This window comes from Trematomus bernacchii, unplaced genomic scaffold (genome assembly GCF_902827165.1).
Source record: "Trematomus bernacchii unplaced genomic scaffold, fTreBer1.1, whole genome shotgun sequence".
In the NCBI taxonomy this organism is placed as follows: domain Eukaryota; kingdom Metazoa; phylum Chordata; class Actinopteri; order Perciformes; family Nototheniidae; genus Trematomus; species Trematomus bernacchii.
Window position 1 is genome coordinate 101378 of NW_022987729.1, and position 16303 is coordinate 117680.

Below are 16303 nucleotides of genomic sequence, written 5' to 3' on the forward strand. Positions count from 1 at the left end.
ATAGACACTAAGGAAACTTTATTTTTACTTTTTATTCAACAAAGTTATGACATAAAAAATGCAAAAATATCAAAATGTCCAACAAGGTGATAATCCAAAATCACCCGGAGAAATCCCATTGGACCAGAGAGATGCTGCCTTCAGGGACCACCACAGGAACAGGACGTGGTGCCTCTCATGGTGAGCCTGGGAACTGCAGGTCCAGCAGAGTGAGGTCCTGGTGGAGGGGGACGCTGTTCTCGTCGCACAGGAAGTGGCTGCGCACACTGAGGATGAATGTTTTCCTCGGGAGGATGACGAGGCTCTGGAGCTTCTGAGCCGCCAGAGCAACAAACTTCACCTCCGACCCCGGAGCTGAGACGAGATATAACACACTTAAATACTTACACTTAAAATGGTTCATAACAAAACCTAAAACAAATGTAACGGCATAATAAAAAAACTTAAAGAATTACGTAAGGGATAACGTGCAGCGAGGCGGTCGTGATGAAGAACACCGACAGTCTGTTCTCCATCACGAGCGCCTCGCTGCACATTACCCCGCTTATCACACGGCCACATTCTCAACAAAGTTACAACATGACTCCCAATATTAATTGAAATGTTTTTATTGATTTAAAAAATAGTTGTATTGATTTAAAAGGACATGCATCCGCTAAGAGAAATAGTCCGTTGTTACCGTTTGATCTACGTAGCAACGGCAGGAACTGCTTCGATAGCGTTTTTGAGGAGCTTTTTGATTACAGATTTGAAAACATCGCTGCTTGCTTTAAAAGTAGCACACTTCATGATGTCAGACCTTGGGAAGTATCTATGGGCTCAGAACAGTCTCATAATACACACATGCACACTGAAGGATCCACACTTGTGTTTTTCAATGCAAACACAAATGTGTTCCGTTTCATATTCATGTAAATAAAATCCAAATACAGAAAAAAGTTTTAAATTATGTATTTTTGATCCTCACATATTTGTTTTCCGTTTAAATCCCCTGCACCTACAAACACAACCCGCTCTCTGTGCATGGATCGCTGTGCATTCGTGTGTGGGTTTTTTGAGACTCCCCTGACGGTCACCCGATTCGTACTTGTCATTTTTTCTATCTATAGCCAATCAGATGTCTCCTCAATTCTAAGCCAATCACATGAGCGCGCCCCCACGAGGGTATGATTTCTTGCGTTCATGACGTAGCGCTTCATATACGCATTTTGCGCTGTCCGGAGCAGGGTTTCCGCGGACAGAATTTATTTTACCGGGCAAATTTGAAACTTACCGGTCATGTTTCAATAATAATAATAATAATAATAATAATAATAAGAATTGTGTAGCAGAGTTTCCGTTAGCAGGTAATTACCGGACTATGACCGGATATGGCTAATAACATGGGAGTAACTCTCTTTTCCTCTCTCCCTCCCTCTCTCCTGACAGCTCGTCAGTTTCTCATGCAGCTCGCTAAAACTTCACTCTCGTTTATGTCCATATCGATCAGATCCAGCTCTCCTGATCGGCCTTTATAGAGAGCACCGATCAAACTATTAAGAGTGAATATCGGCCGATAATGACCGGCGGGGCTCCCCCCCGTTGACAGTTCACTGTCTAGCACTGGCTTCGTAGTGCACTGATCGATTAGGCTAAGCTAACCTGTAGCTGCTCCCTCCACACTCACAACAACTTCATACAGACATAAATAAAGCAGCTGTATTTGCCATACAGGAAACACACATTTAAAACGGTTTTGCCTGCCGTCTTTATGTACACAAGCATTCATTAATGGTTCGGAAAGTGGCACTGTACCTTAATAATATAAAAGATTGTATTTGCGTGCATTTCCTGCTCGGAAAGTGGCAATGTCCTGAGAGTGGAGGTGTCCTGAGATTAGCGCCTGCAGGCTCCATGGACCTGTCAGCTCCGGACAGCGCAAAATGCGTACATGAAGCGCTACGTCATGAACGCAAGAAATCATACCCTCGTGGGGGCACGCTCATGTGATTGGCTTAGAATGAAGGAGACATCTGATTGGCTATAGATAGAAAAAATTACAAGTACGAATCGGGTCACCGTCAGGGGAGTCTCAAAAAACCCACACACGAATGCACAGCGATCCATGCACAGAGAGCGGGTTGTGTGTAGGTGCAGAGGTTTAAACGGAAAACAAATATGTGAGGATCAAAAATACATATTTAAAACTTTTTTCTGTATTTGGATTTTATTTACATGAATATGAAACGGAACACATTTGTGTGAGCTTTGAAAAACACAAGTGTGGATCCTTCTGTGTGCATGTGTGCATTATGAGACTGTTCTGAGCCCATAAGGATCTAGATACCCCTGCCCTCATGCCAAAGGAACTGCACACTGAATATGTGTCGCCGTCTGATGTCTGTGTCTGGACCGCTGCGTGAAAAGGAGGGTTCCTGCCCCGTTACTTCTCCGCTGTTTCCTTGGCCCTCTTGTCTTTTTATTTTCTTCGCCGGGGACTCATCAGCCACTAAGCATTCATCCAAATGACTGTGCTCTCCAAATATATTAAAATGAATATTAAAATCCTCCATGTTGCTCTCAGACGGGAGACAACGGAAAACTAAAGACAAGCAAACAGTTTTCCAAACTGTATACAGATCAATCGACCGGACTTCTTTCTGCAGATGTGAGCGTCCTTAGCAACGGTCAATAAGTCCTTGACAGCGGTCTGTACTACTGGATTAACAACGTGTCACGTGTTCTGAATTGACCAATCAGAATCGAGTATTCAACTAAGCCATGTAATAAAAAGTTATAAATAATAATGTTACAAAAAAGGAAGACAGCAAAAATAAAAACGTGTCTTCCCCTTTCACTTGATTGAAGGCACTGCCCCAAAGATATATGTTTCTGTGTGTGTGTGTGTGTGTGTGTGTGTGTGTGTGTGTGTGTGTGTGTGTGTGTGTGTGTGTCTGCGTGCGTGCATGTATGTATGTATGTATGTATGTATGTATGTATGTATGTATGTATGTATGTGTGTGTGTGTGTGTCTCACCTGAGTTCCTGTGCAGTTTGTCAGGCGGAGCCTCCAGGATCTTCTGCAGAGGAACAGGTGGAACCTGAACACACACCTGAGAGGAGCCCCGCCCCCTCACTGTGAGAACACCTGGCCTGGAATTAAATTAAATTCCATTCAAATGTATTGATAGAGCCCAATATCACAAATCACATTTGTCTCAGAGGGTTTCACAAATCAACCAACATATCTGAGAATATAGTAAAATGACAAGATACATGTGGAAATACCAATGGGTACAAAACACAAGTTAGAATACAATCATTACAGATCTATAAAATGAAGGGTGGGGAAGTTTAAAGTTTAAAACCAGTCCTAACTGTCCGCTGTGCTGAAGAGGAAAGTCTTCAGTCTGCTCTTCAATGTGAGCACACTGCCTCCCTACTCAACACCGGAAGAGCTCCAGCAGCTGATCTTATTTAGTGGAGTCTGGGATCTTAATGCCCTGGAATGTAAGTACAAGTATTTTAAAATCAATCCTGGACTGAACTGGGAGCCAGCACGCACGCACGCACGCACGCACGCACGCACGCATGTAGTAGCGTCGGACAGCTGTGTGGTGCGTTCAGGTACCTGTAGTAGCGTCGGACAGCTGTGATTGGCAGGCAGGAGTAGCAGGGTCTGTAGATGCCGTTAGCATCGCTCTGAAGCTCCGCGGCGCAGCGATAGCATCCGGTGAACGTGACGTCATCACTCAGCGCCGCGACCACGTCCTGCAGCGACGAGCAGCTGTCCACGCGCCCAGGTGCATTCTGGGAGGGGGAGGAGACCAGGAAGTGGAAGCTGACGATCTGCACTCTGAGCTCCACCTCACCTGCAGGAGGAGGAGACGCACCTTTATAACTTTACCGTAGAATTAAAGGTCTCCTATCACGCAGGATGCTCTTTGTGATGTCTTCTCTACGTCACCATGTGTCCCCGGTGTGTCAGGAGACTCACAGAGTGATGTCTTCTCTACGTCACCATGTGTCCCCGGTGTGTCCCCGGTGTGTCAGGAGACTCACAGAGTGATGTCTTCTCTACGTCACCATGTGTCCCCGGTGTGTCAGGAGACTCACAGAGTGATGTCTTCTCTACGTCACCATGTGTCCCCGGTGTGTCCCGGTGTGTCCCGGTGTGTCCCCGGTGTGTCAGGAGACTCACAGAGTGATGTCTTCTCTACGTCACCATGTGTCCCGGTGTGTCCCCGGTGTGTCCCGGTGTGTCCCGGTGTGTCCCCGGTGTGTCCCCGGTGTGTCAGGAGACTCACTAAGTGATGTCTTCTCTACGTCACCATGTGTCCCCGGTGTGTCCCGGTGTCCCCCCGGTGTGTCAGGAGACTCACAGAGTGATGTCTTCTCTACGTCACCATGTGTCCCCGGTGTGTCCCCGGTGTGTCCCCGGTGTGTCCCCGGTGTGTCAGGAGACTCACAGAGTGATGTCTTCTCTACGTCACCATGTGTCCCTGGTGTGTCCCGGTGTGTCCCGGTGTGTCCCCGGTGTGTCCCCGGTGTGTCAGGAGACTCACAGAGTGATGTCTTCTCTACATCACCATGTGTCCCCGGTGTGTCAGGAGACTCTCAAAGTGATGTCTTCTCTACATCACCATGTGTCCCCGGTGTGTCCCGGTGTGTCCCCGGTGTGTCCCCGGTGTGTCAGGAGACTCACAGAGTGATGTCTTCTCTACATCACCATGTGTCCCCGGTGTGTCAGGAGACTCTCAAAGTGATGTCTTCTCTACATCACCATGTGTCCCCGGTGTGTCCCGGTGTGTCCCCGGTGTGTCCCCGGTGTGTCAGGAGACTCACAGAGTGATGTCTTCTCTACGTCACCATGTGTCCCCGGTGTGTCCCCGGTTTGTCAGGAGACTCACAGAGTGATGTCTTCTCTACGTCACCATGTGTCCCCGGTGTGTCCCGGTGTGTCCCCGGTGTGTCCCCGGTGTGTCCCCGGTGTGTCAGGAGACTCACAGAGTGATGTCTTCTCTACGTCACCATGTGTCCCCGGTGTGTCCCGGTGTGTCCCCGGTGTGTCCCCGGTGTGTCAGGAGACTCACAGAGTGATGTCTTCTCTACGTCACCATGTGTCCCCGGTGTGTCCCCGGTGTGTCCCGGTGTGTCCCGGTGTGTCCCCGGTGTGTCCCCGGTGTGTCAGGAGACTCACAGAGTGATGTCTTCTCTACGTCACCATGTGTCCCCGGTGTGTCCCCGGTGTGTCCCGGTGTGTCCCCGGTGTGTCCCCGGTGTGTCAGGAGACTCACTAAGTGATGTCTTCTCTACGTCACCATGTGTCCCCGGTGTGTCCCGGTGTGTCCCCGGTGTCCCCCCGGTGTGTCAGGAGACTCACAGAGTGATGTCTTCTCTACGTCACCATGTGTCCCCGGTGTGTCCCGGTGTGTCCCCGGTGTGTCCCCGGTGTGTCCCCGGTGTGTCAGGAGACTCACAGAGTGATGTCTTCTCTACGTCACCATGTGTCCCCGGTGTGTCCCCGGTGTGTCCCGGTGTGTCCCGGTGTGTCCCCGGTGTGTCCCCGGTGTGTCAGGAGACTCACAGAGTGATGTCTTCTCTACGTCACCATGTGTCCCCGGTGTGTCCCGGTGTGTCCCCGGTGTGTCCCCGGTGTGTCAGGAGACTCACAGAATGATGTCTTCTCTACGTCACCATGTGTCCCGGTGTGTCCCCGGTGTGTCCCCGGTGTGTCCCGGTGTGTCCCCGGTGTGTCCCCGGTGTGTCAGGAGACTCACAGAGTGATGTCTTCTCTACGTCACCATGTGTCCCCGGTGTGTCCCCGGTGTGTCCCGGTGTGTCCCCGGTGTGTCCCCGGTGTGTCAGGAGACTCATAGAATGATGTCTTCTCTACGTCACCATGTGTCCCCGGTGTGTCCCGGTGTGTCCCCGGTGTGTCCCCGGTGTGTCAGGAGACTCACAGAGTGATGTCTTCTCTACGTCACCATGTGTCCCCGGTGTGTCCCGGTGTGTCCCCGGTGTGTCCCCGGTGTGTCAGGAGACTCACAGAATGATGTCTTCTCTACGTCACCATGTGTCCCGGTGTGTCCCCGGTGTGTCCCCGGTGTGTCCCGGTGTGTCCCCGGTGTGTCCCCGGTGTGTCAGGAGACTCTCAAAGTGATGTCTTCTCTACATCACCATGTGTCCCCCGTGTGTCAGGAGACTCACAAAGTGATGTCTTCTCTACATCACCATGTGTCCCCGGTGTGTCCCGGTGTGCCCCCGGTGTGTCCCCGGTGTGTGTCCGGTGTGTGTCCGGTGTGTGTCCAGTGTGTGTCCGGTGTGTCAGGAGACTCACATAGTGATGTCTTCTCTACATCACCATGTGTCCCCGGTGTGTCCCGATGTGTCCCCGATGTGTCCCCGGTGTGTCCCCGGTGTGTCCCCGGTGTGTCAGGAGACTCTCAAAGTGTCAGGAAACAAACCCCTCTCTCTTTTCCTCCGTACCCACATCTCTAAAAACGGGGAACAACGGAGCTGATCCAGATTTGCTGCGTCATGACCACATGACTAAAACGTGGGCGGGCTTTACACCCACGGGCCAATCAGAAACGCTGCTGTCAGAAACAATGAGACGTGTTCTGGAAGTAATATGGTCTGTGTTTACATTAGCATGCTAACACTCAGAGCTAACCTGTACTGGAGAGAGCATGTGTGAAGAAGCAGGAAATCAAAAGGAAGTCACCTTGTGGTAAACCTGAGAGAGAGAAAGAGTTTGAGCTCCATGCTGTTTCAGAGAGAATCCTTCATGTGGTTTGGAACATGATATGGAGTTTAGTCACGGCAGCATTTAGCTGAGTTTCTGCTGGGAGAGTTCTCCTGATGAGATCTACTCTCTCTCTGAAGCTACTGACCCAGAGTCAGCTCTTTAGTAACAGCTGGAAGAGAGGGGGGGGGGGGGGCTACAAGGATCTGTTTGGGGTTTGGAGCAGGACACTTCAGAGACATGTCCTTAGTAACAGCTGGAAGAGAGGGGGGGGGGGGGCTACAAGGATCTGTTTGGGGTTTGGAGCAGGACACTTCAGAGACATGTCCTTAGTAACAGCTGGAAGAGAGGGGGGGGGGGGGGGCTACAAGGATCTGTTTGGGGTTTGGAGCAGGACACTTCAGAGACATGTCCTTAGTAACAGCTGGAAGAGAGGGGGGGGGGGGCTACAAGGATCTGTTTGGGGTTAGGAGCAGGACACTTCAGAGACATGTCCTTAGTAACAGCTGGAAGAGAGGGGGGGGGGGGGCTACAAGGATCTGTTTGGGGTTTGGAGCAGGACACTTCAGAGACACGTCCTTAGTAACAGCTGGAAGAGAGGGGGGGGGTTACAAGGATCTGTTTGGGGTTTGGAGCAGGACACTTCAGAGACATGTCCTTAGTAACAGCTGGAAGAGAGAGGGGGGGGGGGCTACAAGGATCTGTTTGGGGTTTGGAGCAGGACACTTCAGAGACATGTCCTTAGTAACAGCTGGAAGAGAGGGGGGGGGGGCTACAAGGACCTGTTTGGGGTTTGGAGCAGGACACTTCAGAGACATGTCCTTAGTAACAGTTGGAAGAGAGGGGGGGGGGCTACAAGGACCTGTTTGGGGTTTGGAGCAGGACACTTCAGAGACATGTCCTTAGTAACAGCTGGAAGAGAGGGGGGGGGGGGCTACAAGGATCTGTTTGGGGTTTGGAGCAGGACACTTCAGAGACATGTCCTTAGTAACAGCTGGAAGAGAGGGAGGGGGGCTACAAGGACCTGTTTGGGGTTTGGAGCAGGACACTTCAGAGACATGTCCTTAGTAACAGCTGGAAGAGAGGGGGGGGGGGGGGCTACAAGGATCTGTTTGGGGTTTGGAGCAGGACACTTCAGAGACATGTCCTTAGTAACAGCTGAAAGAGGGGGGGGGGGGGGGGCTACAAGGACCTGTTTGGGGTTTGGAGCAGGACACTTCAGAGACATGTCCTTAGTAACAGCTGAAAGAGGGGGGGGGGGGGGGCTACAAGGACCTGTTTGGGGTTTGGAGCAGGACACTTCAGAGACATGTCCTTAGTAACAGCTGAAGAGGGGGGGGGGGGGGGGCTACAAGGACCTGTTTGGGGTTTGGAGCAGGACACTTCAGAGACATGTCCTTAGTAACAGCTGAAAGAGAGAGGGGGGGGGCTACAAGGATCTGTTTGGGGTTTGGAGCAGGACACTTCAGAGACATGTCCTTAGTAACAGCTGGAAGAGAGAGGGGGGGGGGGGGGGGCTACAAGGATCTGTTTGGGGTTTGGAGCAGGACACTTCAGAGACATGTCCTTAGTAACAGCTGGAAGAGAGAGGGGGGGGGGCTACAAGGGTCTGTTTGGGGTTTGGAGCAGGACACTTCAGAGACATGTCCTTAGTAACAGCTGAAAGAGGGGGGGGGGGGGGCTACAAGGACCTGTTTGGGGTTTGGAGGCAGGACACTTCAGAGACATGTCCTTAGTAACAGCTGAAAGAGGGGGGGGGGGGGGCTACAAGGACCTGTTTGGGGTTTGGAGCAGGACACTTCAGAGACATGTCCTTAGTAACAGCTGAAAGAGGGGGGGGGGGGGGCTACAAGGACCTGTTTGGGGTTTGGAGCAGGACACTTCAGAGACATGTCCTTAGTAACAGCTGGAAGAGAGGGGGGGGGGCTACAAGGATCTGTTTGGGGTTTGGAGCAGGACACTTCAGAGACATGTCCTTAGTAACAGCTGAAAGAGAGAGGGGGGGGGCTACAAGGATCTGTTTGGGGTTTGGAGCAGGACACTTCAGAGACATGTCCTTAGTAACAGCTGGAAGAGAGAGGGGGGGGGGGCTACAAGGGTCTGTTGGGGTTTGGAGCAGGACACTTCAGAGACATGTCCTTAGTAACAGCTGGAAAGAGGGGGGGGGGGGGGGGCTACAAGGACCTGTTTGGGGTTTGGAGCAGGACACTTCAGAGACATGTCCTTAGTAACAGCTGACAGAGAGAGGGGGGGGGGGGCTACAAGGATCTGTTTGGGGTTTGGAGCAGGACACTTCAGAGACATGTCCTTAGTAACAGCTGAAAGAGGGGGGGGGGGGGGGCTACAAGGACCTGTTTGGGGTTTGGAGCAGGACACTTCAGAGACATGTCCTTAGTAACAGCTGAAAGAGGGGGGGGGGGGGGGCTACAAGGACCTGTTTGGGGTTTGGAGCAGGACACTTCAGAGACATGTCCTTAGTAACAGCTGAAAGAGGGAGGGGGGGGGCTACAAGGATCTGTTTGGGGTTTGGAGCAGGACACTTCAGAGACATGTCCTTATTAAACAGCTGGAGAGAGAGAGGGGGGGGAGGTGGGTGGGGGGGGGGGGGGGCTACAAGGATCTGTTTGGGGTTTTGGAGCAGGACACTTCAGAGACATGTCCTTAGTAACAGCTGGAAGAGAGGGGGGGGGCTACAAGGGTCTGTTTGGGTTTGGAGCAGGACACTTCAGAGACATGTCCTTAGTAACAGCTGGAAGAGAGGTGGGGGGGGGCTACAAGGGTCTGTTTGGGGTTTTGGAGCAGGACCCACTTCAGAGGACATTCCTTAGTAAACAGCTGTGGAAGAGAGGGGGGGGGGGCTACAAGGATCTGTTTGGGGTTTGGAGCAGGACCACTTCAGGGACATGTCCTTAGTAAACAGCTGAAAGAGAGAGTGGGGGGGGCTACAAGGACCTGTTTGGGGTTTTGGAGCAGGACACTCAGGGACATATGTCCTTAGTAACAGCTGGAAGAGAGAGGGGGGGGAGGGGGGGGGGGGGCTACAAGGATCTGTTTGGGGTTTGGAGCAGGACACTTCAGAGACATGCCCTTAGTAACAGCTGGAAGAGAGGGGGGGGGGCTACAAGGATCTGTTTGGGGGTTTGGAGGCAGGACACTTCAGAGGACATGTCCTTAGTAACAGCTGGAAAGAGAGGGGGGGGCTACAAGGATCTGTTTGGGGTTTGGAGCAGGACACTTCAGAGACATGCCCTTAGTAACAGCTGGAAGAGAGAGGGGGGGGGGGGGGGCTACAAGGATCTGTTTGGGGTTTGGAGCAGGACACTTCAGAGACATGCCCTTAGTAACAGCTGGAAGAGAGGGAGGGGGGGGCTACAAGGATCTGTTTGGGGTTTGGAGCAGGACACTTCAGAGACATGTCCTTAGTAACAGCTGGAAGAGAGGGGGGGGGGCTACAAGGATCTGTTTGGGGTTAGGAGCAGGACACTTCAGAGACATGTCCTTAGTAACAGCTGGAAGAGAGGGGGGGGGCTACAAGGATCTGTTTGGGGTTTGGAGCAGGACACTTCAGAGAGATGTCCTTAGTAACAGCTGGAAGAGAGGGGGGGGGGGCTACAAGGATCTGTTTGGGTTTGGAGCAGGACACTTCAGAGACATGTCCTTAGTAACAGCTGGAAGAGAGGGGGGGGGGGCTACAAGGATCTGTTTGGGGTTTGGAGCAGGACACTTCAGAGACATGTCCTTAGTAACAGCTGGAAGAGAGGGGGGGGGGGGGCTACAAGGATCTGTTTGGGGTTTGGAGCAGGACACTTCAGAGACATGTCCTTAGTAACAGCTGGAAGAGAGAGGGGGGGGGCTACAAGGATCTGTTTGGGGTTAGGAGCAGGACACTTCAGAGACATGTCCTTAGTAACAGCTGGAAGAGAGGGGGGGGGGGCTACAAGGATCTGTTTGGGGTTTGGAGCAGGACACTTCAGAGACATGTCCTTAGTAACAGCTGGAAGAGAGAGGGGGGGGGGGCTACAAGGATCTGTTTGGGGTTTGGAGCAGGACACTTCAGAGACATGTCCTTAGTAACAGCTGGAAGAGAGGGGGGGGGGGGCTACAAGGATCTGTTTGGGGTTTGGAGCAGGACACTTCAGAGAGATGTCCTTAGTAACAGCTGGAAGAGAGAGGGGGGGGGGGCTACAAGGATCTGTTTGGGGTTAGGAGCAGGACACTTCAGAGAGATGTCCTTAGTAACAGCTGGAAGAGAGGGGGGGGGGGCTACAAGGATCTGTTTGGGGTTAGGAGCAGGACACTTCAGAGACATGTCCTTAGTAACAGCTGGAAGAGAGGGGGGGGGGGCTACAAGGATCTGTTTGGGGTTGGGAGCGGGACACTTCAGAGAGATGTCCTTAGTAACAGCTGGAAGAGAGGGGGGGGGGGGCTACAAGGATCTGTTTGGGGTTAGGAGCAGGACACTTCAGAGACATGTCCTTAGTAACAGCTGGAAGAGGGGGGGGGGGGGCTACAAGGATCTGTTTGGGGTTAGGAGCAGGACACTTCAGAGAGATGTCCTTAGTAACAGCTGGAAGAGAGAGGGGGGGGGGGCTACAAGGATCTGGTTGGGGTTAGGAGCAGGACACTTCAGAGACATGTCCTTAGTAACAGCTGGAAGAGAGAGGGGGGGGGGCTACAAGGATCTGTTTGGGGTTTGGAGCAGGACACTTCAGAGACATGTCCTTATATCTGAGAGCTGTGCTCGTGCCTAAAAACCGTACAATAGGAGACCTTTAACATTTCATCCCAAGCTCACCGCTGTACTTCTGGGACAGCAGGGTGTCCAGGTCCAGCTCCAGACCCCCTGCTGGGAGCTCTGGTTTCTGCAGGAAAGCCTTCAGACGGGGATCTGATTGGTCGAGAGGCCGGACGGAGCTCCAGGGGGTCGAGTGCAGCTCCAGGAGGTCAGAGGTCAAACTGTCCCTCACCAGGAGGGCCTGGAAGTCCCAGACCGCCGCTGGACGAGGGTTAATTCATAAGATCAGATAAGAAGTACTTTATTGATCCCAAATTGGGAAATGTTTGCGTTGCAGCATCAAAAGACAAGGCGTTGCACATTAGAGAAATTAAAAGACTAGAAATAAACAATCCAAAATGTAAAGTCGGTCGGTCGGTCGGTCGGTAGTTCGGTAGGCTAGGGAGTCGTAGGTCGGTAGGTCGTTCGGAGGTAGGTCGGTAGGTCGTTCGGTCGGTCGGTTCGGTCGGTCGGTCGGCGGCTCGGTCGTTCGGTCCGGTCGTTTCGGCGGTCGGGTCGGTCGTTCGGCCGGTCGGTCGGTCGGTCGTTCGGCCGGTCGGTCGGTCGGTCGGTCGGTCGGTCGGTCGGTAGATTTTATAATACAACACAATACTTAAAATACTTGGAAAAGTGGAAAGAAGAGAATTAACAATTACAAATAAAAGGAACATAAAGGTTCCAAACAGGATATCTGCTGGTATTATGTTCTGTGTATTTGTACCTTTGTCTCTGAAGCGCGGCAGCCAGTCCACAGCTGTTCCCCACAGCAGCAGCAGCGCCCCCTGCTGGGCGTCATGCTGCTGCACCCTCAGCACCCCCTGCTGCTGCAGAGCTGACCGGAGGCAGGACTGAGCCTCGCTGCGCCACGCTGAACACAAAACACGTTTAAACTATGGTCTCAGATCAGTCTCATGATCACACGTGCACCACTGAAGGATCCACACGTGCACACTGAAGGATCCACACGTGCACACTGAAGGATCCACACGTGCACACTGAAGGATCCACACGTGCACACTGAAGGATCCACACGTGCACACTGAAGGATCCACACGTGCACACTGAAGGATCCACACGTGCACACTGAAGGATCCACACGTGCACACTGAAGGATCCACACGTGCACACTGAAGGATCCACACGTGCACACAGAAGGATCCACACGTGCACACTGAAGGATCCACACGTGCACACTGAAGGATCCACACACATGACCACACACTGAAGGATCCACACGTGCACACTGAAGGATCCACACGTGCACACTGAAGGATCCACACGTGCACACTGAAGGATCCACACTTGTGTTTTTCAAAGCCCACACAAATGTGTTCCGTCTCATATTCATGTAAATAAAATCCAAATACAGAAAAAAGTTTTAAATATGTATTTTTGATCCTCACATATTTGTTTTCCGCTTTAAACCTCTGCACCTGCACACAACCCGCTCTCTGTGCTTTCTGTGCATGCTGTGTGGGTTTTTTGAGACTCCCCTGACGGTCACCAGATTCGTACTTGTAATATTTTCTATCTATAGCCAATCAGATGTCTCCTCCATTCTAAGCCAATCACATGAGCGCGCCCCCACGAGGGTATGATTTCTTGCGTTCATGACGTAGCGCTTCATGTACGCATTGTGCGCTGTCCGGAGCTGACAGGTCCATGGAGCCTGCAGGCGCTAATCTCAGGACCGAAGGACCGTGGTATAGTCGTCTTTATTCTGACGTTATTATTCAAAGATAAATAAGGGAGTGTGCGTTAGACGGCAGAGAGGCTTCAGCTCCCATTATTAAATCAAAGACGCTTAATGTTTTCTATTATATTATTTCACTATAGCTATGTGGACGGTGTCAAGGTCCAATGTTGACTAAATTAATCAATAGCGGGTGTAACTAAAATACAAGATGTCCCAGCTAGCGGGGAACGTTCTCACAACTTTGGCTAACGTTACCAACAGGTTCTAATAAGGTTTTAAAGAAACGTTTTCATCTGATGTTCAAAGAACCTTTTTAGGATGTTTATTATTTCAAATAATGTTCCTTTAAGGTTTAAGGTTAACTAAGACATATCGTTTTAACTGCAACATTCAGAGGATGTTTTGAGGATGTTATTGAGGCCTGAGATGATAGAAACGTTCCTTTAATGTGATATGTTAATAAAAGGTGGAACGTTTTGCCTGCAACATTCAGAGGATGTGTTTTGGACGTTGTTGGGTAACACATTAAAGATGTTCTTTATAAAACGTTCCCTGAATGGTACATGATAACCAAAGAAGAACATTCTCCAAGAAACATTCGGATGATGTTTTCAGGATGTTATTCTTTTTTTATAAAACGTTCCTGTGATGGCAAATATTAACACGGTCATGGTCAACGGCAGATTTATTCTAGAGCGCTTTAAAAAACAAACTTGTTGCATTTGTTTGAAAAGGATGTTTTAAAAAATCTGATGTCACCATATTTTCCTTTTGAAAAAAACAAACAAGCACTTAATTCATGATAAGCTGTAAGCAGATATTGCATGTTTGCGGTGGCATGTGTGAGTTCCCCGCTAGAAATGTTTGTTACCATTCGTTGTTCTAGGAATGTTGTTCTAACTTTCTTAAGATGTTTTTGATAACCTTCTTAAGATGTTTTTGATAACCTTCTTAAGATGTTTTTGATAACCTTCTTAATATGTTTTTGATAACCTTCTTAAGATGTTTTTGATAACCTTCTTAATATGTTTTTGATAACCTTCTTAATATGTTTTTGATAACCTTCTTAAGATGTTTTTGATAACTTTCTTAAGAAGTTTTTGATAACCTTCTTAAGAAGTTTTTGATAACTTTCTTAATATGTTTTTGATAACCTTCTTAAGATGTTTTTGATAACCTTCTTAAGAAGTTTTTGATAACCTTCTTAAGAAGTTTTTGATAACTTTCTTAATATGTTTTTGATAACTTTCTTAAGATGTTTTTGATAACCTTCTTAAGATGTTTTTGATAACCTTCTTAAGATGTTTTTGATAACTTTCTTAAGATGTTTTTGATAACCTTCTTAAGATGTTTTTTGATAACCTTCTTAAGATGTTTTTGAACCTTCTTAAGATGTTTTTGATAACCTTCTTAAGATGTTTTTGAACCTTCTTAAGATGTTTTTGATAACCTTCTTAAGATGTTTTTGATAACCTTCTTAATATGTTTTTGATAACCTCTTAAGATGTTTTTGATAACCCTTCTTAATATGTTTTTGATAACCTTCTTAATATGTTTTGATAACCTTCTTAAGATGTTTTGATAACTTTCTTAAGAAGTTTTTGATAACCTTCTTAAGAAGTTTTGATAACTTTCTTAATATGTTTTTGATAACCTTCTTAAGATGTTTTGATAACCTTCTTAAGAAGTTTTTGATAACCTTCTTAAGAAGTTTTTGATAACTTCTTAATATGTTTTTGATAACTTCTTCTTAAATGTTTTTGATAACCTTCTTAAGATGTTTTTGATAACCTTCTTAAGATGTTTTTGATAACTTTCTTAAGATGTTTTTGATAACCTTCTTAAGATGTTTTTGATAACCTTCTTAAGATGTTTTTGATAACCTTCTTAAGATGTTTTTGATAACTTTCTTAAGATGTTTTTGATAACCTTCTTAATATGTTTTTGATAACCTTCTTAAGATGTTTTTGATAACCTTCTTAAGATGTTTTTGATAACCTTCTTAAGATGTTTTTGATAACCTTCTTAATATGTTTTTGATAACCTTCTTAAGATGTTTTTGATAACTTTCTTAAGAAGTTTTTGATAACCTTCTTAAGAAGTTTTTGATAACTTTCTTAATATGTTTTTGATAACCTTCTTAAGATGTTTTTGATAACTTTCTTAATATGTTTTTGATAACCTTCTTAAGATGTTTTTGATAACCTTCTTAAGATGTTTTTGATAACTTTCTTAAGATGTTTTTGATAACCTTCTTAAGATGTTTTTGATAACTTTCTTAAGATGTTTTGATAACTTTCTTAAGATGTTTTTGATAACCTTCTTAAGATGTTTTTGATAACCTTCTTAAGATGTTTTTGATAACCTTCTTAAGATGTTTTTGATAACCTTCTTAAGATGTTTTTGATAACTTTCTTAAGATGTTTTTGATAACTTTCTTAAGATGGTTTTGATAACCTTCTTAAGATGTTTTTGATAACTTTCTTAAGATGTTTTTGATAACTTTCTTAAGATGTTTTTGATAACTTTCTTAAGATGTATGAGCGCATTGAGACAATGAATAGGACGTATAAAAACGAATGTATGCATGCCAACATTCACTCACATGCACTTATAATCACACTAAGGTATGTAGGCCCACAGTATTCATAATATCATGTGTGTAAAATATCAGAAAATAATCACACTTTTTTCTGACTATAAAGGTTGTGTCTCGTATGTAGGTTCTAACTGTTAGATAAGCTATCTGGCCGTGTGTGGTTTGTGAGGGCTGCGTATAAACAGTGTCCGCTGTTTATGGATATTGGTTAAAAATCGTTATTGCACCCTTTATATTTGAGACCGACAGACATATAGAAGAACGGACCGACTGTCACTGCCCATCCCTGAAACCCCTGTTAGTGTTTGTATGTGTATGTGTTGTGTGTTTCTACTGTGTGTCTCTCTCTCGCTCCATTTCTAGCTGGGGTCTTTATTTATATATATATATTATTAATAATAATAATAATAATATAAAAGATTGTATTTGCGTGCATTTCCTGTTCGGAAAGTGGCGCTGTACTGAGAGTGTCAGTACCAACCATGATACCAACCTGGTCTCAGCAAA

General features: G+C 47.9%; 1 protein-coding gene across 1 annotated transcript in view; it reads right to left on the minus strand.

Annotated features, from left to right (window-relative positions):
- The window catches only part of shld2 (shieldin complex subunit 2), a 27079-nt gene continuing 10776 nt past the window's right edge, over positions 1 to 16303 (minus strand). The window contains 6 exon segments of the mRNA XM_034145607.1: positions 1 to 354; positions 3017 to 3132; positions 3611 to 3851; positions 11523 to 11723; positions 12223 to 12369; positions 12446 to 12788. Coding sequence (XP_034001498.1) covers positions 176 to 354; positions 3017 to 3132; positions 3611 to 3851; positions 11523 to 11723; positions 12223 to 12369; positions 12446 to 12788 — 1227 coding nt within the window. The 3' untranslated portion in view covers positions 1 to 175.